The 24,041-nt window shown below is 40.7% G+C and overlaps 1 protein-coding gene across 22 annotated transcripts in view; it reads right to left on the bottom strand.

The window, feature by feature from the left end:
* The window catches only part of LOC109422898 (disintegrin and metalloproteinase domain-containing protein unc-71), a 1,549,374-nt gene that overhangs the window by 473,011 nt on the left and 1,052,322 nt on the right, over positions 1-24,041 (bottom strand). For all 22 annotated transcript variants that reach the window (XM_062845411.1, XM_062845413.1, XM_062845424.1 and 19 more), the window contains one exon: positions 14,153-14,222. In XM_062845411.1, coding sequence (XP_062701395.1) covers positions 14,153-14,222 — 70 coding nt within the window. The remainder of the gene's footprint in view (positions 1-14,152; positions 14,223-24,041) is intronic.

Raw genomic sequence — 24,041 nt, 5'->3', positions numbered from 1 at the left:
TTTCTTGGAAGATGCATTCTGGAGTGTTTGGAAGGTTGACATCGAGATGCTGTGGAAAGAAATTCGGTGGAAATTGAATGAATTAGTGGTGAGAGTGAGACTGATGACTTGGTGAAGTTCCCAATATCCGGGGGTGGTTACATTTACATACATTTATTTGTTCAACATCATTAAGACAAGACATAATCTACAATACTAACGCCACAATACTCGGTTTGTGGCTGCCGCTCTCTATCCTCGGTCGCGCCCAATGCTCGCCAAGTCACGCTCCACCTGGTCCGCCCATTGTGCTCTCTGCGCTCCACGCCTTCTTGTGCCAACCGGATCAGTTGCAAACACCAGCTTTGCAGGGTTGTTGTCCTTCCGGCTTTGGCCACCTTCTGGATGCTGGGGTCGCCGTAAAGTGAAGCGAGCTCGTGGTTCATCCTTCTCCGCCACACACCGTTCTCCTGCACACCGCCGAAGATCGTTCTTAGCACGCGTCGCTCGAAAACTCCGAGTGCTTGCAGGTCCTCCTCGAGCATGGTCCATGTCTCGTGACCGTAGAGGATCACCGGTCTTATTAGCGTTTTGTACATTGTGCATTTGGTGCGTGGGTGAATCTTTTTTGACCGCAGTTTCTCCTGGGGCCCGTAGTAGGCCCAACTTCCGCTGCTGCGCCTCCGAATTTCACGGCTCACGTTGTTGTCAGCCGTCTGTAAGGATCCGAGGTAGACGAATTCCTCCACCACCTCGAAAGTATCCCCGTCTATCGTAACATTACTACCCAGACAGATCCAGTCGTGTTCGGTTCCGCCTACCAGCCTGTTTTTGAGGCATTCACCACCACTCCGACCTTTGCTGCTTCGCGTTTCAGACGGGTGTACAGCTCTGCCACCGTTCCAAATGTTCTAGCTATAATGTCCATGTCGTCCGCAAAGCACACAAATTTACCGGATTTTGTGAAAATCGTTCCCCGTGTTGAGCCCGGCTCGTCGCATCATACCTTCCAGAGCGATGTTGAGGAGTAGGCATGAGAGTCCATCACCTTATCGCAGTCCCCGGCGAGATTTGAATGAACTAGATAGTTCACCCGAAACCCTTACGCAGTTTTGCATACCGTCCATCGTTGCTTCAATCAGTCTAGTCAGCTTCCTAGGAAAGCCGTTTTCGTCCATGATTATCCATAGCTCTGCGCGGTCGATACTGTCGTATGCCGCTTTGAAGTCGATGAAGAGGTGATGCGTTGGGACCTGGTATTCACGGCATTTTTGGAGGATTTGCCGTACGGTGAAGATCTGGTCCGTTGTCGACCGGCCGTCGATGAAGCCAGCCTGATAACTTCCCACGAATTCATTCGTTTTAGGTGACAGACGACGGAAGATGATCTGGGATAGCACTTTGTAGGCAGCATTCAGAATAGTGATCGCCCTGAAGTTCTCACATTCCAAATGGTCGCCTTTCTTGTGAATGGGGAAGATTACCCCTTCCTTCCACTCCTCCGGTAGCTGTTCGGTTTCCCAGATCCTGACTATCAGCCGATACAGACAGATGGCCAACTTTTCTGGGCTCATCTTGATGAGTTCAGCTGCGATACCATCCTTACCAGCTGCTTTGTTGGTTTTGAGCTGGTGAATGGCATCATTGACTTCCCTCAGCGTGGGAGTTGGTTCATTTCCGTCCTCCGCTGCACTGGCGTCGTCGTTTCCTCCGTTGCCGTGGGCTCCTGTGCCTACTTTCTCCACGCCGTTCAGGTGCTAATCGAAGTGCTGCTTCCACCTTTCGATCACCTCACGTCCGTCCGTCAAGAGGCCTCCGTCTTTATCCCTGCATATTTCGGCTCGCGGCACGAAGCCGTTGCGGGATGCGTTGAGCTTCTGGTAGAACTTCCGTGTTTCTTGGGAACGGCACAGCAGTTCCATTTCTTCACACTCCGCTTCTTCCAGGCGGCGCTTTTCTTCCCGGAAGAGAAGGGTCTGCTGTTTCCGCTTCTGTTTATAACGTTCCACGTTCTGTCGCAGCATTACCGCCCTCGCTGCGTTCTTCTCCTCCAAAACCGTTCTGCACTCTTCGTCGAACCATTCGTTCCGTCGATTCCGTTTCACGTACCCGATGGTGCTCTCTGCTGCGTCGTTGATGGCTGCTTTCACTGTACTCCAGCAGTCCTCTAGAGGGGCCTCATCGAGCTCGCCTTCGTCTGGCAACGCGGCTTTGAGATTCTGCGTATGCTGAGGCGACATCCGGTTGCTTCAGTCGCTCTTTATTGTACCGTGGCGGTCGCCGGTACCGTACATTGTTGATGACGGAGAATTTTGGTCGCAGTTTGACCATCACCAGATAGTGGTAGGAGTCGATGTTGGCGCCACGATAGGTCCTGACGTCGGTAATGTCAGAGAAGTGCCGTCCGTCAATCAGAACGTGGTTGATTTGAGATTTCGTCTGCTGTGGTGATCTCCAGGTGTAACGATAAGGGAGGCTGTGTTGGAAAAGGTGCTACGTATGGACATATTTTTGGAGGCGGCGAAATCAATGAGTCGTAGGCCGTTTTCGTTCGTCTGCTGGTGGGCGCTGAACTTACCAATCGTCAGTCTGAATTCCTCCTCCTGGCCTACCTGAGCGTTCAAATCTCCTATGATGATCTTGCCGTCGTGGCTTGGGCAGCGATCGTACTCGCGTTCGAGCTGCGCGTAAAATGCGTCCTTGGCATCATCAGTAGTTCCGGAGTGTGGGCTGTGCACGTTTATTATGCTGACGTTGAAGAATCGGCCCTTGATCCTCAACCTGCACATTATTTCGTCGATCGGCCACCAACCGATCACGCGCCTCTGCATATCACCCATCACTATGAAAGCTGTTCCCAGCTCGCGTGTGTTGCCGCAGCTCTGGTAGATGGTATGATTACCTCTAAACGTTCGCACCATTGATCCTGTCCAACACACCTCCTGCAGCGCTACGATGCCGAACCCGCGGTCCTTCAGTAGATCGGCGAGTATGCGGGTGCTCCCAATGAAGTTGAGAAATCGGCAGTTTCACGTACCGAGTTTCCAATCGCAAGTTCGGGGGTGATTGGTTGAAGCGAAAAGTTCACATAAACAGATAATTGGCAGAACAGTAAGGCGACTGTCAACTGGGAACAAATTTCGCCTGCCTACCCATTATTCTAATTAAGAACACTCCCATGATCTGATTCAAACATTCTCCATTCAGAAAAACTATACTGAAAGTGTCTGGGGTCGATTCCCGGTTGGTTCAGGATTCTTCAGAAAAGAAAAATCAAGAAACAATGATGCATTGTTTTTATCAATTTTTAATATTTCACTGTCACTTTTAGCATATTTGTTCATACTTGATACATGGATCGTTACATTACCAAAGAGTTCCCTTTAACCACCACATTTAGCAGCATAAGGAAAATTTTCAGGAGACCTAATAGATAATCCCGGAGGAAATCCCTGGAAGAATCTTGGGATACATTCCAGGAGGGATCGCGGGAGCAAACCTGGGGTGAAATTTGAAAGGAATCCCTGGAGAACTCCCTGAAAGTACCTTGGAAGAATCCCAGCAGTATCCCCCATAGAAATCCTGAAAGCGATCTATGAAAATCATTCCGTAAACCTTGAAAAAAAAAAAAATCAAGAGTAGTCTCTGAGAGAATCCTGGAGCAATACCTATCCTGGCCCTGGTAGCACATATGTATTAGAAAAGTTAGTGTGGCTCTTGTATGACTAAATTTGGTCATACTAGTGCAGTAGTGGCTCTTGTATGACTAAATTTGGTCAGACTATTGCAGAACATGTGTGCTACTCGGGCCTTAAAGAATCCTTGAAGGAATCCCAGAAGGAACCTTTTTTCGTTCCTCAGCACGAATCCGAAATGAACCCATGAAGGAATCCCGATGGGATTCCCGGAAAAATCATTAAAAGAACCGCAGAAAGATTCCCTGCAAGAATCCTGAACGGAATCCTTAAAGGAAATCTATGAAGAAATCGATGAAAAATACAGAAAGAATCAAAAGAAAAATAACTGAAAGATTTCCGGCAGAATTCCTAGAAGAAATCCCAAATCTTAAATCTTAAGTAATCATGAGGGAAAAATCCTAAGTAAAAGGAGTCCTTTTGTACATCCAAGAGGAATCCCTGATAGAATCCTGGGATAAGTACTAGGAGGAATCTTGAAAGGAACCCCGGGAGGAATTTCGGGACGATTCCCGGGAGGATTGGATTTCTGAGAAAATTTGCTTTAATTCTCTAAAAAAACCTTTGTTTCTACGATGCTTCGCTCTTGAGTTATGATTTTTCAAAGTAAGTAGGGGAGACTGAGGAGACTTGATCCCTGGGGAGACTTGTTCCCCCCATATTTTCTCGGAATTAAAAACATTTTTCTTCTAGCATAATTTTTCCAAAACTACTCTTGGACAAACGACTATGTTTTGGCTAGAAGTGATTTCGATTGTACATTGCATCATTTTTTAACGGCTGATGGTTTGTTTTCAGTCCTTCAGAAATCTTTTAGGCGATTCCGAAAAATCTCAATAACTTTGTGAAAATTGAACCAAACCGTGTCAAAATTTCACAGGACATAGTTTAAATAAAATACTTTCAAACTTATTTATCCAAATAAGACTGTTGTTCACATATTTTAACCCTTCAACGCGCGCGCTGTTGTAAAAAGTACAACACTACCAAAAAATCTCGCTTTTCGTATACAGCGCGAGCGCGGTGCTGTTTTGGTTGCTTGATGGCGCGCGTCCTGGAAGGTTAATTAATTCAGCTTAGTACACACAACAGTGACATGGGGAGACTTGATCCCTCGAGGATTACACACACATTATACATGTGAAAAATAAAATTCCATTCGGAAGCCTCTATTTACTTGGAATTCTAGTCTATTCAACGATAAAATGTGTCAGATAATTAGTACTTTAGTACAAACCATAAAAAGGGGGATCAAGTCTCCCCATTTTGAAAATACGGCATATCCTTAAAAATTCAAGGAAATCTTACAATTTCAAACACTCCATATTCAAAAATACAAGAAAAATCGAAAAGAAGATGAATAGGAAGACTCTGGAATGATTTTCCCTTTAAATAAACCATGTGCTGAAAGGGGGATCAACAGTCACCCATTTTTGAAAAATACATCATAAAACATGCCTCCATAAAAACACAGTTTTGAAAACTTTAACATTAATTTAAAGGCCTTCTTCTGTGTATTAACTTGCAATACATGTTTACCTGCCATTTTGTACGGAAATCGGATCTAGTTTTGTGTTTATTCTTACAGTTTCAGGTAATTTAAGAAAAAGGGATCAAGTCTCCCCAGTCTCCCCTATTGTCAGGGGAAAACAAAAAAAAATCACCTGAGTTTTCTGGCAAAATATGCGACCCTATTTTTTTTTCATTTCTTTTTTTTTTGTTCATACACTCCCGTTCAAAAGTTTGGGGTCACCCCCTCAAAAACATGTATTTTTTTTAGGCCCATATCTCCGCCAATTTGCGTCCGATTTCAAAACCCTAGGTTTCATTCAAAAGATAATAAGTCAAAGAAACTTTGAACATGATTTAAAAGAAACTTTTTCAAAAAATTTTGTATGTAAAGTTAACCCAAAGTTGCCAAATTTTCTAAAAAATGAATATAAACTTACGGCAGTGTCGCTGGAAGTTGGGTCGACCAAATTTCAAGATGAGAGCGGTAATATGACCCATTTTCTATTAGCTTTCAACTGCTTTTTACAGAACTTAGCTAAAAAATCTAGAAAAAAAGTTATTAAGTAAATTATTCCTTGATGTCATCGACCAAAAGTTTGGGGTCACCCCTCAATATGATGTATCGGCCAAAAGTTTGGGGTCACTTTCGTAAAACATGGAAAAGTGATTTGGTGATATCTTCGTCATCTATAGTTCAATTTTAATTATTTTTGGCTCATTTCAAAGATAATTAACTAAATTTACGTTTGATGTCTTCAACTTAACGTATTTAACTTTTTTTTTTTTAAATGTTATGTTAAGTTAGCACATTTTACCACGCTTCAAAAAATGAGGCAACTTTACGTTAAGTTTTAGTATGTAAATTTCAACAAATATGTGTGGTTCAATGTCTATGCAGTAAGTATCATTCATTTTGTTTCAAATAAGCCAAGAAGAATTAATATTGAATGAAAGATGACGAAGATATCAACAAATCACTTTTCCATGTTTTACGATAGTGACCCCAAACTTTTGGCCGATACAGCATTTTGAGGGGTGACCCCAAACTTTTGGTCGATGACATCAAGGATTATTTTACTTAATAACTTTTTTTCTAGATTTTTTAGCTAAGTTCTGTAAAAAGCAGTTGAAAGCTAATAGAAAATGGGTCATATAACCGCTCTCATCTTAAAATTTGGTCGACCCAACTTCCAGCGACACTGCCGTAAGTTTATATTCATTTTTTGGAAAATTTGGCAACTTTGGGTTAACTTTACATACAAATTTTTTTGAAAAAGTTGCTTTTAAATCATGTTCAAAGTTTCTTTGACTTATTATCTTTTGAATGAAACCTAGGGTTTTGAAATCGGACGCAAATTGGCGGAGATATGGGCCTAAAAAAATTACATGTTTTTGAGGGGGTGACCCCAAACTTTTGAACGAGAGTGTATACTCAAAAGCCCTGCCTGTGGAAAAAAGTTTCATGAAAATCTGAGACCTTTTTTTTGTCGTATAAGTATTGCAAAGACTTTTGCAGAACATATGTGTTACTCGGGGCTTCAAGAATCCTTGCAGGAATCCCAAAATAAACCTTTTTCTTTCTAGGAAGAATCCAAAGAGATCCAAGGAGAAAGGATACTCGGAAAAATCATCGAAAAAAATCCCATAAAGATTTCTAGAAAGAATCCTAGGCAGAATCCCTAAATGAAATTTGTGAAGAGTCGATGCAAAATACATGAAGAATGAAAAGAGAAATAGCTGTAGGATTCATGACATTTTTCCCAGAGGAAATCCCAAACAAATCTTAAGTAAGTGCTCGACTATTTGAATGCACTAAATTTTGAATTTCTCGGCTATGCAGTCAACAAACTCCTTAAAACAACAACGGATTTCATTCGTCCCTACGTTTCGGCAATGTCAGAAAAAGTCCATAGAAGAATATCGGCAGTAACCAATGATGTAATCCAGGGTTGCCCAATTTGATTGGCTTCATCATCTCTAAGCACATGGCCAAACGTGGCACCTACTTACAACATAGCTCCCCTTATCGTTACGCCTGGAGATCACTACAACAGACGGAATCCCAAATCGATCACATACTGATTGACGGACGACACTTCTCCGACATTATCAACGTCACGACCCATCGTGGCGCTAATATCGACTCTGACTACTACCTGGTGATGGTAAAAATGCGCCAATAACTCTCCGTTATTAACAACGTACAGTACCGACGGGACGGCCGTCTCGATATAATCTGTGACTGAAGCATCTGGATGCTTCCAAAATACACGCTGAATCTCGAGGCAGCGTTGCCGGACGAGGGCATGCTAAATGAAATCCTCTCGAGGACTGATGGAGTACGATAAAAGCAGACCAGTTATTAACAATGCAACTAAATCCAACGTTGGGTATGTGTCCTATGTCGTCGTATGTGGGTATGTCTGGACGCACTGTTCAATTTACTGTAGCGCCTCTGGTGGTCGGATCTGGAAAACTTTGACAGCAGTTTGTTTTGGAATGTTGCCTCCTTCAGTGTTGAAAATTTTGTCACGATTGGTTTCGTTTCTTAAAAGTTATACGTAATGGAAGCCGCACATCGATAATTAATTTTGGACACACACTTCGAAAATCCAACGTGGTCAGGTTCAAAAATTGCGAAGTACGTGAAAATGGACTATGGTCAGCTTCCCGGACAATAATTTTATAAAACCACAGGTCGGGGTGATGTCCCCAGTAAGTTCAAGTTTGTTTTTGCCAATAAGAAAGTTGATGATCAGGCAAGGTATTTGCAGCTGCGACCAAAAAACAAAGGTTTTCGTGACAAACAGGACCACGGATTCCAAAGTGTACAAGCAGGAGTGCCTGGAAAAGCGTGTACTTCCGTTCTGAACAGCTTACAATGGACCTGTTAAGTTTTGGCCAGATCTGGCAAGTTGCCACTACAGCAGAGAAGTGCTACAGTGGTATCAATACAACGAGGTGGATTTTATCAAAAATAGAAATCAATCCACCAAATTGCCCTTAGTTCCGCCTAATCGAGAAATATTGGGCAATTGTCAAGCAGAAGTTGAAGAAGAGTGGAAAGGTGGTCGGGATCCAACATAGATGCAAAGATGGTGGAACAAAATAGCCGCTCAGGTGAATTAACAGACTGTCCAAGATATGATGAGTGGTTTTTCGGGGAAAGGTCAAAATTTCATAAAAATCAATTCGGAATAATTTTAAGGCTATTTTTCCTAGAAAGTTCAATAAATATCCTTGATTTTAAGTACAACATTTTTTTATTTCAATAACATATTTCCGAGACAGATCCGTTTTTTTGCGTCCAGATATTAAATGACTCAAGCTTTATGAATGTGACACTAGTTAGCCCCCATACTCCCTGGGACCGGCTCGGCTCGGCCGGGATGAAACCAAAGTGATAAACGGAATGAAAAGTTTTTGGCAAGGCGAGCTGCTGGGGCTGCTGCTGTGTGGAATGTGACTCTATTTGAACGAGCCGTGAGCTTTTGGGAAAAAGGACGAACATTTGCGACATGAATATTCAAGTTTTGCTGAAAGTTGTCCGTGAATCTGTGGAGGGAGGAGTTCCTTTGTTGGTGCCGAATTGCAGCTGAGCTTGTCGTGAGCGAGCACACTTGCGACACAGTGGGTAAAAATGAACCAAAAACGTGATTTTCACTCTTAGAAGATGCTGGATTGATTCTTTGCAAATGTGAAATGTTTTTGTACTACGACGCTAAAACAATTGTCTGCAATTAGCACTTAGCAGAGTCTCCAAACCTAGAACTTGCAGTGCTGTAGATTTTGCCTACACAATGTAATTTTGGATTCATGTTTGCCCACTGTCCCATGCTTTGTCATGCTCGACCAAGCGGAAGTACAGGTCATGTTCGACTGACTACCGTGGCACTGAATTGTAGGATTTATTCGAACAGGAAAAGTTTTCCCAAGACATTCCATACCTGGATAGTACGGCCCGTGCCAGACACTCAAGATACATAGTTTGAAAAAGAAACATCCAACTTCTTTCGATTCTAATCCACTGTAAAAACCGATTCTTACTGAACCATGACACTAGCTTGACAAGGTCTGTAAAAGACGACGACAGCTCTCGAATTTGTCGCGCGGTTAAAGTGGATTTGACTTTCTTTTCGTTGGCAGCTATCTGCCTGCCATGTCGCCGCCAAACAAGAGCTCGTCCGGGCTGCAAACACACAGTTTCAATTGCATTGTTGTAGTCGCTCGCTGCATACTCCTAAGGGGAACGAAAACACGCAAAAGTTCGCAAAGATCCGAGCATAATCATAATCGTAAGAGTTTTTTCGTGGCACGGAGGTCGTGGCACCGATGTTAGCTTACGGGACCTTGGTTGCCCTGCTCTGCTTCTATGCATACCATGTGCGGTACGTCTCTCTACGCTACACACTACTGCTGATAGTGTACAGCGCGCCGAGCTGCTTAGCTTTAGAGGATTTCAGTGGTAACGATTATGTATTGACTGTCATCTCGGTGCACATCTCCTCCGTGCCCTCTAGGGTTCGAGAGGGTAAATGCTTCTTAACAACTTTGATACCCTTGCACAAATACGTGCGAACGCAAGCCAACAAGCGAGCGGTTAATCCGGGGAAAGCTTTAAGAAGATGGTGTTTCGTTTCGGTACTGTCTGCGACACTCACTACTAGTTGAACATGTTTAAACGTTGCATGAATGTTTAGATTTCCAACTGAAAGTGGGAGAATTTCAGACTTCTGGTAGAGATTTTTCTTTGAAATTACAAACGGAGCCTGTGGGGCACTTTTGCACCCCTGCAGTATTTCGTCCCTTACCGCGTTAATGCAGGGCTCTGTCGTGGAACTCTTAGGATTTAAACATGGAATCAAATCAAAATCGAAAACAAACAGGTGGTAGTGGTAGTGGCGAGGCTAATTCCTTCACAAGAAGTGGGTTGACGAGGTCTCCGTTAAGGAGAAGCGAGGAAGTAGGAGTAGAAAGCTGCGCACGCTGCTCCAGCGTGGGAGCTCCGATCCACGTTCCGGCAGACCAGCCGATGGAGATATGGACGGAGCGTGGTTGTTGAGGGCCATTTACCAAAAAAGGAGAAGGACTGCTCGCAATCGACGTAGCTGAGCAGCAGCTTGGCATGATCATCGACTTTACGTCCACGAAGGCCAACATTAGTAAGGACCTGAAAATGGCCCAGTTGCGACTTCGTAAGTCGATGAACGATGCCAATCAGGATCACGTGAGACTCGTGAAGACCGCAGTAGCGGCGGAACCGGTGAAAGTTAGTTACGAAGTCTACCCAGACGGAGGATGCGACTGCTCGTGATAAGCACTCGCAGAAGCGGGTGAGGCAGCCGTCAGGTAAGAAGGATACTAACCCCGTACGTCGGCAGTAATGCCGGCAAGTCGGACTCCAGCCAGAGTTACCAGAAAGCAGGGAAGGGTGGGCCTGAAAAGGTTGGTGGGAACAAGGGGTTGCGACCGTTGGTGGGCCCTCAGCAGTCACAGAGTAGGGTGAACCAAGGGGAGGACCCCCCTTGGACTAAAGTAGTGCGGAAGAAGAGGAAGACGAATCCGCCGGTAGTAGTGCAGGACGCCAAGCCAAGGCGCAGGAGGGTACGTGCCAAGCGCGAGCAAGGCGACGCGCTCGTCATCAAGACGGAACAGTCCATGTACTCAGACGTCATGAAGGCGATGCGAAGCGACGCCAAGCTTGAGGGTCTTGGAGCCGACGTACGCAGTATTAGACGTACTCGTACGGGCGAAATGATCCTGGAGCTGAAGCGCGAGAAGGATCACAAGGGCATCACCTACAAGAGGCTGGCAGAAGAGGGCCTTGGTGAGGGTGTAGAGGGCTCTCACACATAGGCGACTCTGAAGGTCAAAGACATTGACGAGATCACCGAAGTGGAAGAGCTCGTCACGACACTGCAACAACAGGGCGATACGCAGGTGGCCGCCGCAGCCGTTAGGCTACGGAAGGGGCCAGCAGGGACACAGATAGCTTTGGTTCAGCTACCTGTGGCGGACGTTAAAAAGTCCGTTAAAGTAGGGAGGATAAAGGTAGACTAGTGCGAATGTCACCTGGCATTCTACGACCCACCGGAGGTTTGCTTTAGGTGTCTGGAACCAGGACACAAGTCGTGGGACTGCCAAGGCCCTGACATGCGCAAACTGTGTAGGAGATGTGGCGCTGAAGGTCATAAGGCACAAGTCTGCACGAGTCCACTCATATGCATGATCTGTACTGGGAAATCCGTGAACAAAATACATCCAACGGGTCGCCCACGATACCCGGCCTTCAAGAAAGCCTCAGTGATCAAATCACAGTGCAGGCAACGCTGCTGACCCTGGACCACTGTGACGCGGCTCAGCAACTGCTTTGTCAGGCGGTTTCTGAGTGGGAGATGGATATCGCCATCATAGCGGACCCGTACCGAGTACCCGCCGGCAACGGCAACTGGGTCACGGATGATTCCAGAAAAATGGCGGCGATATGGGCGACGGGTGTATATCCCGTTCAGAAGTTGGTGTCTACTACCTATGAGGGCTTCGTGGTCGCCAAAGTAAACGGGTTTTTTTTCTGTAACTGTTGTGCGCCTCCGCAGTGGTCGATCGGGTATTTCACGTGGATACTGAACTGTATGACGACCGTGCTTACTAGGCGATGGTAATAGCGGGTGACTTTAATGTCTGGACCGTGGAATGGAGAAGCCGTTTCAAGAACCAGCGGTGTCAGATCCTGCTAGAGACACTGATCATGAATGTCGACCTGGCTAATGTCGGTACCAAAAGCACCTTAAGTCAAAACGGTGCGGAGTCTATTACTTACGTTACATTTTGTAGTCCTGGCCTAACAAGTAGTTTGAGCTCGAGGGTAGACGATGGCTACACTCACAGTGATCACCTGGCGGTTTGCTACAGTACCAACTATAACAACAGCAGACAGCGGGTAGAGGATGAGGCTTCTAGATCAAGACCAAGCACTCGATGGTGGAAGACATCATACTTCGAAGAAGATGTATTTAGGAAGTCGCTCCATCGTGAGAGAAACCTACTCGGTTTAGGAGGAGGCGAGCTGGTAGCGGTGCTCTCGCGTGCGTGTGATGCGACAATGCCTCGACGAGGAAGACCACCGGCTTACTGGTGGACCGACGCGATTGCGGACCTGCGCCACGCCTGCCTACGGGCTAGGCGGTGGATGCAGCGAGCATGATCTAAGGAAGAGCGAAACGAACGGCGGCGGGTGGTGTTTGCCGCAGCAAAAGCCACGCTGAAGACTAAGATAAGAGCAAGCAAAAAAGCCTGCTTTGAGAGTCTCTGTCAGAGTGCCAATGCGAATCTGTAGGGTGATCGCCTACAGGATCGTGATGGGCAAGACGAGAGGTGTGATGGCTCCTACAGAGCATTCTCCAGACATGTTGGAGGGGATCATCGAAGGGCTTTTTCCGCGTCATGATCCTAGTCCTTGGCCTCCTTTCGTAGGACAGCCGGGGACTGGGGCTGGCGTTGAGGAGAGGGTTACCGATATGGAACTTGCGGGGATGGTAATGTCCCTTAGCGTAGGTAAGGTCCCAGGTCCGGACGGAGTTTCGAACCTGGATTTAAAAGTAGCTATTGCAGAGGCTCCCGAGATGTTCAGGTCTGATATGTAGAAATGCCTGGATGAGGGAGTTTTCTCAGGGGTTTGGAAGCGGCAGAGCCTGGTACTATAGCCAAAGGCGAGAAACCACCAGGTTCAGGCATATAAATCAACATGCTTGCTTGATACGTATGAGATGGTTTTCGAGGGGATCATTTTCAACAGACTGTTGAGGCACACCGAGGGTATAGATGGCCTTTCGAGTAACCAGTACGGCTTCCAGAAGAGGAGGTCTGCCTCCTCGTTATCTTGTTAATTACTAAGACTAAGAGAAGGGGGATTCACTTTGGTGCAGTAGTGACTCTAAATGCGAGGATGGCTCTCAGTTGGGCTTCTGCAGGAGTGGATGAACTTTAGGAAACTGAAGTTGACTCACTACGAAACTAAAGTAGTGGTTGTCTACAGCCAAAATTAGGAGCAGCAAGCGACATTGGTCCGATAAATGTAGAAAAAAGACTTCGTAATACATGGATAGCCCTACTGCAACGAATGCAAGTTACTGTGCAAACCTCCACATAATGCTTTGTTTATTTTAGAATTCAATTGAAATTTATGTTTTGACTTAGTTTTAGCCACTTTATCAATTATGTGAGCAGTTTCGTGAGCGTGATAACTACTTTGAATAGGAGCTGGGGGAATAACGATTTGTGTTGCTTCGTTTCAACATGCAAACCTATTAAGCTATTCTAAACAGCTTGTGGGGCTTGCCTAGGCGAAGTGGTTAACGCTCGCTTAACGCTGATAATGGCGGGATCGATTTCCGGTAGGTCCAGCCACTTTTGGTAATTTCCTTGACTTCCTTGGGCATAAAGTATCGAAGCAACTGTCAAACGATGCAAAATGCAAAATGGTCATTGGCAGAGGAAGTTCCTCAGTTGATAACTGTGGAATTCTTGAACACTAAGCTGAGAAGCAGATTCTGTCCCTGTGAGGCCGTTACACTTAGAAGAGTGAGAAAGACGGCGTTGATTTTGTTGATTTACAACTATCGCATTTAGAAGGCTAGTGAACTGGTCTGCTCCCACGAGTTTCACTTCCCTCACTAAAGCATGTAACTCGTTGACCACACTCGCCCACAGTTAGTCTTCGTTTAGTTGCCCGCCCATGCATTAACAGTAGCTACACGCAACTACACAGTCGCGTGTAAAGAACTATATAAATCATAACCAAACGACACGGCGGCGTTCGGTAGTGGTGGCACTAATGGTCGCGTGCGTTCCAGTCGTCGTAGTTAGTCGAAAAATACCGCTTTTTATCAATTAGAGTCACACGCCCAGGGCATTAGCCGAGGGGTGAAAATTTGTTGGAGCTTATTTGGTAGCTGTACGATACTTACTCGATGTGAATCCTGCGCGAACCCGCTTGGGAGATAGTGTTTCTGTACAATATTAGGAGCTAGTAATTGTCTGTAAAGAAAAGTAGAAAAATGGAAATTAATTTGATTAATCACGGATTTGAACGCCAATTAAATGTTACAACAGTTGGAATGTATGTACCGAGTTTAAATGCACAATTGGCTTTGCATAGCTCAGCGCGTGAAGCAATTACTTGAGTGGATCAATCGGTGGTACCGCCACCACAATAACGGCAAATTGAGGTTAACCAATGGGCAGTGCTCTGGCAAGGACAATGCCAATGTGGGCTAACCGCAGCAATTATATCAGTCAGTGATTTTATGGGGTGGTGTGTCGTTTCTAATGAAAACAGTTACAAATTAATAAATTATTGTCGAATGTGTAGCTGGTGGAATTTCAACTGAAGGAGGAACATCCATGAACAACCATCTCTCTGCTGAAATTTGAAATATGATACCTCTTTAACCCTTCCATTGTCAACTCCCCCTAAGTTTCACTCAGCTGGACCACTCTTTTGGCTTTAACTTTTTTGTTATTCAAAATTTCCAATCAAATTTGGATACAAGAAGCGGACACTGTTCTACTTTTAGGCAGTGTTGGGAATAAACGAAAAACGGACTGTGAAACTAAAGTCTCCCAAGTGATTCTTTTTGCCGAAACAGCGCGCAATCGGTAAAAGTTTTTGTCACAAAATGTTTATTTTTAATATCATTTTTCGTCATCCAAAATCGATTTAAACATGTTTTGGAAAATGATTCTTTTTAATTCTTGATTTTGTAAATTTCGGTTTTTGATTTTTCTAATTTTTATTTTTGAGCATCCCTACACTTTTAAATTTTTCCTGGAAGCAGTGCTGAAAATTTCATTTCGTCATATCTAAATTCAATCACCTACAGCTCATTTTAGAAGCTGAACCTGAGAATATGCTGTATGAAAAACTTGTGCGGCTTGACCAGTTCTGCAAGAAAGTCACGGAAAAACAGCTATTTTTCGAATATTTAATGCAAATGTCACGGACTACCTTTGAAAACTGCCAAATGATATTCACCGTGAATATCATTTGCATTTTTCGAAGGTAGTCCGTGACATTTACCTTAAATATTCACCAAATTGCGGTTTTTTCATGACTTTCTTGCAGAATTGTTCAAGCCGCACAAGTTTTTCATATACCATATTCCCAGGTTCAGCTTCTAAAATGAGCTGTAGGTGATTGAATTTAGATATGACGAAATGAAATTTTCAGCACTGCCTGGAAGCCTGTTAAGAATACGATTTTTTTGAGATAAGAACATTTTGAAATTTCATGATTATTGTTGTAATATTTTCATTTTTATTTTTTTAAAGGGAAATTTTGTTTCTCGTGTAATTTTAAAGAAAATTATTTTAGAGTGTATTCAACTCCCTTAAACTATTTTATGATGTTTTTTTTTGGAGAAAATAGAAATATGTTATTGTAGCGATTTAATACAAAATAAACAAGGACTTCTGAAAGGTGACTATAACATCAATTTTTAAATGATTTTAAAAAATGTAAATAAAGCGTATTTGACACCAAAAACCTTTTTGGGTTTTACAGAACAGTCCTAAATATCAGCTAAAAAAATATAAACAAGTCAGCACAAGCCGAATGCGTACAGGCATCTAGAAGCATAATAAGAGTGGTTAAAAATAAAAAAATGTAACCTCTTCATAAATCTTACATGATGAATTTGTTTTGCTACCGTTTTCAACTCACAAAGAAATGTTTTAAAAAACTCCTCAGTAAGCTCCTGCGGGAATTCCTAGAAGATTCTCTTCACAAATTACTAGATTTTTTTTTGATATTTGGAAAATTTTCTCAATGATCTCTTGGACATATTTAAGAAGGCATTCTTGGAAAAATATCTGTAATAACACTCGGATAAACTTATGTAAAGGTTTATACAAAAATAACTTGAGAACTTCACTCGGAATTTTTGTAGAAATGCTACTATTAAAATTTGTTAAAAAACTCGTGGTGTTGGAAGAAATCCTTAAAAAAATCTGAGAATAAACATGGAAGAATGTCCAGAATAATTTTAGAAAAAAAATTTTAAATGAATTTATGCTGGAACCTCTTGAAGATTTCCTGCTTGAATTCGGCGAGGAATTCTGGCAGTAAACTCAAGAGGTGAATAAATATATTCTGGAAATATACCTGTAGATATTCCTGTGAAAAATATACACATTTTCTGAAGGTATCTCAGAAGGAAATCGTAAGAAAATCCTTGGGAATATATGAACGACACACTGGAGGAACCTTTAAATGAATTCCAAGTCCACAAAGTCCAGATGGGTTTCCTAAACAAATCCAAGAAGATTTTTGAAATGAGTCTTCTTAAAAATTCTTAGAGGGATATCCAAAGTAACCTCTGGAGGAACCTTCGAAAGATTTTTTTGAAAAAAAAAAACCGTTTTTTTTTGGATGCTGGGACAAAGTTCTTGGAGTTATTTATGAAAGAAAATCTGGAAGATTTTCTGAGGGAGCTCGAGAAGTGATATTGGAAGAAATCCAAGGAAGATATTCCACAGTTGCCCTTGGAGGAGTTTCTGCAGGAATCTCTTGGGGAATTTCCGGAGGAATCCCTGGGGGAGTTTCTAAACCAGTGTTGAATTAGCATAAGTTAAAATACACAGAAATAAAAATTAAAAAAAAGTTTCTAAACCAATCCCTAGAAGGTTTTAAAAGTGAAACTTTGGAAAAATTCCTAATGAAACTCTGGACGATGAAATCACACGCAATCAACGAAAGAATGCCAGTGTCTGAAAGAAAATCAAACAAAGTTTTGAAATGCATGACAGATTATCTTGCAGAATTCCTGGGGGAATATCTGAATGATACTCTGGAGAAATGTCAGGAGAAATTCATAGAGGAATGTCAGGATAACTTCTGAATTTCTGGTTAATCTGCTAATGAACCACTGGAGAAATTTTTGAAGGAATTTGAGAATGCTTCTCAGAATCCTTGGGCGTTTTTAAAAGGGCTCCTAGGAGCAATTCTTGAAAAAAATCTGAAAACTGTGAAAGAATTTTCAAATTAATTAATTCATTATTTTAAAAAGAATTGATATACGAACTTCTGTCACACTCCTCAGAGGAATACCTAGAGGAATTTCTTCAAGAATCCTTGGAACATTTTATGAGATGATCGATGCCGGAATTTGTTATGGAATCCGAAGCGAAATTTTTAAAAATTATCCTTGTAGGTATTTTTTAAGGTATTCCTGGACGGTTTTCTAAAGGAATCGAAAGAAAAAAAATATCGAAGGTTTCCTTGAGTAATCTTTGAAAAAGTTTTAAGAAAAATCTCAGGAGGGATTTCTAAAGGAAATCCTGGACAAATCTCTGAAGAAGTTTAAAAAATTTCCAAATGTTATTTCTGAAGGAATCTTAATGATATCACAGGAAGAATTTCTGAAGAATGCTAGATATTTAAAAAAAGTTACGGAAATTTGGAATATCTGACAAAAAATACCAGATTTAATCTATACAAGGTTTTTGAGGAAATTTTTGAAAAAAAAATACAAGAGAACTTCTTGGAAAGATTCTGAAGCCAACTCTTAAGAACCTCTAAAAGAACTTAAAGAATGTTTCGAGCAATTTATTGAAGAACTAAGAACCACTAGAGTTATATACCTAGAAGCATTTTTGGTGGAATTCGTAAAAAAGCTTCTATATATGGTTTTTAGATTAATTTCCTGAAGAAATTTCTCGTGGAATCCCTAGATAATTTTTGTTCGGTATTTCTGGATGAATTTCTGGCGAAAACTTTTGAGCAGGATCAGCAGGTTTGTTCTCCACATCAAGAAGGTTTTTTAGGCAAAATTGCATGAAATTTGGCCATTATTATTAGCTTTATTAATGAGGCTTTCAGCGCTTGGCTGGTTCACCTCAGAATTTGGCTATATAATTTAGCTTGGTTGTGATAAATTGGAATGCAACCGTGAGTTTAGCAGCTTTCAAAAAACCTCTCATGAAGAAAAGAACAAAACTGCCGAAAACATGTAAATTGCCCTAATTTGTTGTGGACCTTATGAAATATTTAAGAAAAATCTGACAAAATTCTATATAAATTTGTTTAATAATCCATGGAGGATTTCATGAGGAAATCAATGCCGAGATTTCTGAAGGAATCAATTAAAAAATTTGAAAAATAATCCTTGGAGGTTTTTCTTAAGGAATCTGAAGCAATTCAAAGAAAAAAAAACATGAAAGGTTTCCTAAAGCAATCTTAGAGGATTTTTTTAATTGAATCTGGGGAGGGATTGATGGAAATTTTTGATGAATCTTTGAAAAAGGTTAGAAAATTTCCAAATGAACCATTGAAATATTTTTGAAGATAACCTGAAGAATTCTTTGTTTTGTTTTTTTTTTTGAAAATCCGTGCAGGATTTCCTAACGGAAATCGGATAAATTTCTGGAGGAATCTTGTGAATTATTTCTGGAGACATCTCTGGAAAATTTCTGAAAATAACTACGGAGGATTTTCTGAAAAAAAAAGCTCTTGCAAGACTTTCGTAGAGGAATTCTGGATGAAAGCAATGGAAGTTTTTATAAATGAAGTTCTTGGAGACATTTTCAAAAGAATCCTCCAGGAACCTTTGTAAGAAATTTTTGGAAGATTTTCGTAAGGTAAACCTGAAAGAATTTTTGAAGGAAACATTGAAAAAATGTTACCATACTAACAGTGTCACGAAGGAGCAGATGGGTGTCAGGAAATGTTAACGGCAGACAATTAAACGTTTCATAATAAATACAAAATTTCCCATAAATAATTCGAAAAGTCCCGGTGAAGAAACAGGGGTGTAAAGCATTGTCCAGTTAGAATCCGGACGCAAAGGATAATTTATTGTGACGCTCTCAATGATCATAATCATATTTTTTTTACCGCAGTCTGATCATAAACAAGTCCTCTATTGATGGTGAAAATTTCATCGATTTTCTTGCTACGAGTGAAAAGTTATTCCAGATTGAAGACAAGTGAAGGAAAAAAATCTTGCACAAACACGCTGAAAATTAAGCGTGGTCAGGTACGACAGTCGCGAAAAATGTTAATGTCTCCATAACCATTATGTATGATGTGCACAGATGTTGTTAACCATGCCATGAGGAAGTGCCCAAGGAAGATTGAAGTTTATGTTCATGGATAAATCTGCTTGGAATTCCAAGATTTGCCAGAAAGTTCAAGCTCTGGACATCGTTTTCTCACATCACGATTTTGACACCAAATGTGTACAAAGATGATAACCTCAAGAATCGCGTGCTGCTTTTCAAAAATGCACACAAGGGATCTGTAGAGGTTTGAACTAATTTGGTGAGCTATCACGACAGCCTGAGATGTGTAGTGGTGTCATCACTGTTGGATAGTGTTTATTAACGAAAAAACGCTCAAATTTCGCTTCTTTGGAATTCACTGAATAGCCTTTAATTTCGCAAGAAGAGAAATATTTGGCAAAGTTTCTTTGGAATCCTAATCAGATTGGTAGAGGGTCTCAAGACACTACAGAGATGACCTGATTGTTAAACAAATCCGCCGAAGGGGTTGATGTTAAAATTTACTACTATTGTGCAGATTTTTAAGGAAGTAATCACGGAAAAAATGTGAAAATGTATTAAAAATTAAATTAAATAATTTTAATGATATTTTTCCATGAAACTACAGTAAATTATCTGTGTTTTGAGGGATTCACCTTTTCTGTTTGTTATTCCACCTCTGAGATATAAGTGATTATCTGCGTCCGGATCCTAACTGGACAATGCTTTAAGCAGTAATAAATTACAAAAGTTCCATAAACAAATAAAAAAATGCATAAATAAATCAAAAGTTTCCATAAATAATTGATTTTCGAGCAATTAAAAAAGTCAAAAATGCAATGAATAAATCAAATGTTGCAATAAAAAAAACCATATTTCCCACCAAATAACTTCGAATTTTCCATAAATAAATTCGATTTTTCCATAATAAATTAGAAAACTCACAATAAAATAATATCGAAAAAGCAATAAAAAATTCAAAAAGTGCAATAAAAAATGTCCAAATTACCCATGAAAAACAAATGCAGAAAATTATGAGGCAGTGAAATGCTGAATCGCACTTATATGACTGTAAAGACTGAAAAGCCTGCCTAACTATGATTGAAATTTACCGAGCAATCGCTTGCTGTCCGAACTCGCTATCGCTCGTCGGACCTAAAAAAGGGATAATATCTATGTTTGCATTATACCGGGCAAATTCTTGGATCTGTGGTTTGCCTAGAACCGAAATGATGCAGTTGCGGTGCATCGGATATCGGAAACTTCGGCGGCCTTCTGCCGCCTCAGTTCCTCAATCCTCTATGCGGCTTTGCCGCATGGTCTATGTATTTTTTTGGCTCAAAATGCATTTACGTTTATTGCTCGTTTTTTGGAATTTATTGATAATTTAGATTTTTGTTTATTGCACTTTTTGAATTATTTATTGCTTTTTAGATAGTTTTTTATTGTGAATTTTTTAATTTATTATGGAAAAATCGGATTTATTTATGGAAAATCCGAAGTTATTTGGTGGGAAACATGGCTTTTTTTATTGCAACAGTTGATTTATTCATTGCATTTTTGACTTTTTTAATTGCTCAAAAATCAATTATTTATTGAAACTTTTGATTTATTTATGCATTTTTTTATTTGTTTATGGAATTTTTGTAATTTATGACTGCTTACACCCCTGTTTCTTCACTGGCACTTTTGGAATTATTTATGAAGAATGATCACTTTCTTATGAGTCGTTTATATTTTAGCCAAATGTTAACTATAGTATTATGAGATTTGTGACTGATCTCGAAGGAAGCTATAAAAAAAAGTATTCCTGAAGGAATGTTTGACGGGATTCTCAGAGGTATATCTGAAGCAATGCCTGGAGAAATTTTTAAAATAACCCCACCAAAATTGTGCAAAAGAACCATGGAAGGAATATTTGTAGAAATTCCTGGAGGAGTTTAAAAAGGAAGACATGGATGAATTTCTGGAACAATCCATGGAAGATTACTCAAAAGTATCCCATGAAAAATGAAAATAAAAACTAGACGCATTTCTGAAAGAATTCCTGGAAAAACAAGCCAAATGCGCCCCGAATTTCTGAAAAAAAATATTGCTGAAATTTCTTAAAAAAAAATCGGATTGTTTTCTAAGGAAACCCTGGCAGAAATTCTTTAGAAATCTATGTATTTCATTATGATTACACTAGTTTACAAAAATAAAACAAAAGTCGTGAACTTCTGTCAACGACCAAAATTTTTGAAGTACAATTACGCGCTAATTTCGAAACCGCGCTTAAAAAAATTATAAGTAGCGCTATTTTTGAGTTTTAGGTCAATATCGAATTTAACAATTTTTAAAAATATGGAATTTACTGAAATTCAAATATCTTGCGTTTTGTTCAACCAATTTAAAATCTTTTCCATAAATTAAAAGTTGGATACAATACCATTCGATCATCTGAATGCAGGTTTTGCGTCAGATTGATGAAATTCAAGATATAGGCGAGTTTTTGGGACGATCTCCTTAAATTTTAGCAAAATTTCCAAAAATATATGAAGAAATGTATTTTTTTCAATAAGAAAAAAACAATCAAAAAATTCTTTCTCAGCGTTCATTTGACATATCATATGTAGGCGAATTACAGTAAAAAATTCAGCTCAATCGGAGCATTGATTACGAAGAATGAGATGTGTGAAGTGAGCGACATTCCTTAAAAATAGAACAAAAAATCTATTTCAAATCATCAACCTTGTATGGAAAGTCGAAAAAAATTCCGCTCTACTGTAATTTTTTTCCTATGCGTTTTCGAATTCAGGGCATGATTCTATACCAAAAATGATCATCAGCTTACCGAGTTCAAAAATGCTGTAAACTAGTGTTATGTATGGTGATTATTTTATTTTTGAAGGAATCTGAAGAACAATTCCAATGGACGATTTTCTTGAAAAAAATAATGGAGGAATTCTGAAGCATTTCAAGCCTGATTTTCTATGATATTTTCTTGGAAATTTTGTGCAGCAACCACTGAACAATTTTTAGGAGGATTTTACACAAATACATTTCTGTTAAAATCCTCAGTAATTTCTGATGGAGTTCTCGGAGGAATTCTCAATTAAATTTAGAATTAAGAATTTCTAGAACTTTTAGGAATCCCGCAAGAAGCTTGCGAAGAAAAGTCTAAATGAATATCTGCAACAATTTCTGAACTAGTTTTCGAGAAAATCCCTTCAATATTTTTTTTTTGGGGAAAATTCAGAAGAGATCTTTGGCATATAGGTATGGTGATGGGGGCGCAAAAATGTTTCAAGTGTTAAGAAGATTTTTTTTTGTTATTCAGAAAAAAATAAAACAAAATGTTCAATATCTCAATAGACATTTTGCTGAAACGTAGGAAGGCACAAAACAAAATTCCAATAATCAAAATGCTGTTTTTTCGCACATGTTTTAATACATTCATATCGGCTGAATTTTTAAGTTAGAAGAATTATTTCCAATATTAAAATACATGAGATCGCAAACAAATTGAAAATTTCGAAAAGTTATTTTGGCATTTTCTAATGAGGTTATTATTTGTTTTCTATATGAAGTTATTTGGAGTAACCTCGGTAACACCTCTGCTGTGCACCGAAAAGGCGGTATTAGAGGGTTTTTGTTTTAACGATATTTTATGGCAAAAAAAACGCTTAAAAGCAGACTGGGTCTCAGCTGAGAAGTAATTTCGAGAAAGGAAAGAATAAATGTCCACCGCATTGAAGCAAGAAAAAAAAAACGTCAAAGAGACCCAAACTCGAACGTTCAGTTAACCATGAAGGAAACTTTTCCCCAGCAATCTATTTTCCCATAAACCCAGAAAAACAACCGCCCATCCATCGGTGGTAGGTGATGCTTTCAATGCTACCCGCCCGGTGGTTCAATCAGGTAGAAATAACGTTTTAGCATAAAACTATTTTCAATCAGTTTCTTTTCGAAGGGAAAACTTTCCAAAAAAAAAAAACCGGGCGAAAAAAGGGGAACTTCTCCATCGTCGTTGCCGTCGCAAATTGTAACCCAAATTGGAGCGGGCCGTCGTCCGGCCGGGAAAGGAGTTTGCGCTGCTGACAGGTGCAAAAGTTTTTCTCTACTCATGCGGCAGTCGGCAGTCGATGAAAGCTCAACTGGAAGAGACAGGCTATTGCATACGCTTCAACTTACCCATCCCTATGACGATAATGGTTCCCTACCGGGCTTCCATTCAGCAGTGAGCGAGGGTTTTGCAGTGTATGTGTGTCCCACAGGAAAATTGCTTCACTCAGAAATCGCAAAAGTTTGTTACCAACCAACAACCGAACTGATGAAATTTTACATTATTTTCTACACGCTCGGTGACCGTCCGGCGGTCGGTTGGGTTCGGAATTTCCGATGAAAAGGGTTGACGAGTTTTGAGGTATGCTCTTGTTTGGGGATTTTTTCTTTTCCCATGGACCGGGAAAGTTTGGACGATTCTCGGTAAAATGACTTTTATCATGGGTAATGGCTAGTAGTACGCCCTTCGATTTCCGCAAATGTTCAACAACTTACTTCATTACTTTATTGAGACTGAGCCGCCATGAGCTTCTGGGCTTATTTCTACTGCGATGTCCTGCTAGATTTCAGTTTAACGTTTGTTTGTAGATTTCATTTCTGCGCCTTTTGTAGAGTGTGTAGCCGACTTACAGTGCAAAATATTTGTTGGGCCAGTGCTACAAAAGGTAATGTAGACATCGCTCCGGTTGAAGGTACTTCCAGATTAAATATTAGGCTATCGACATCGAGCACGGCCAGTGTCTCTTGGAAGACCTGACTCCACTGATTCGTGAA

This window comes from Aedes albopictus, chromosome 1 (assembly GCF_035046485.1).
Source record: "Aedes albopictus strain Foshan chromosome 1, AalbF5, whole genome shotgun sequence".
NCBI classification, from domain to species: Eukaryota; Metazoa; Arthropoda; class Insecta; order Diptera; family Culicidae; genus Aedes; species Aedes albopictus.
This window is presented reverse-complemented; position numbering and strand designations above follow the sequence as displayed.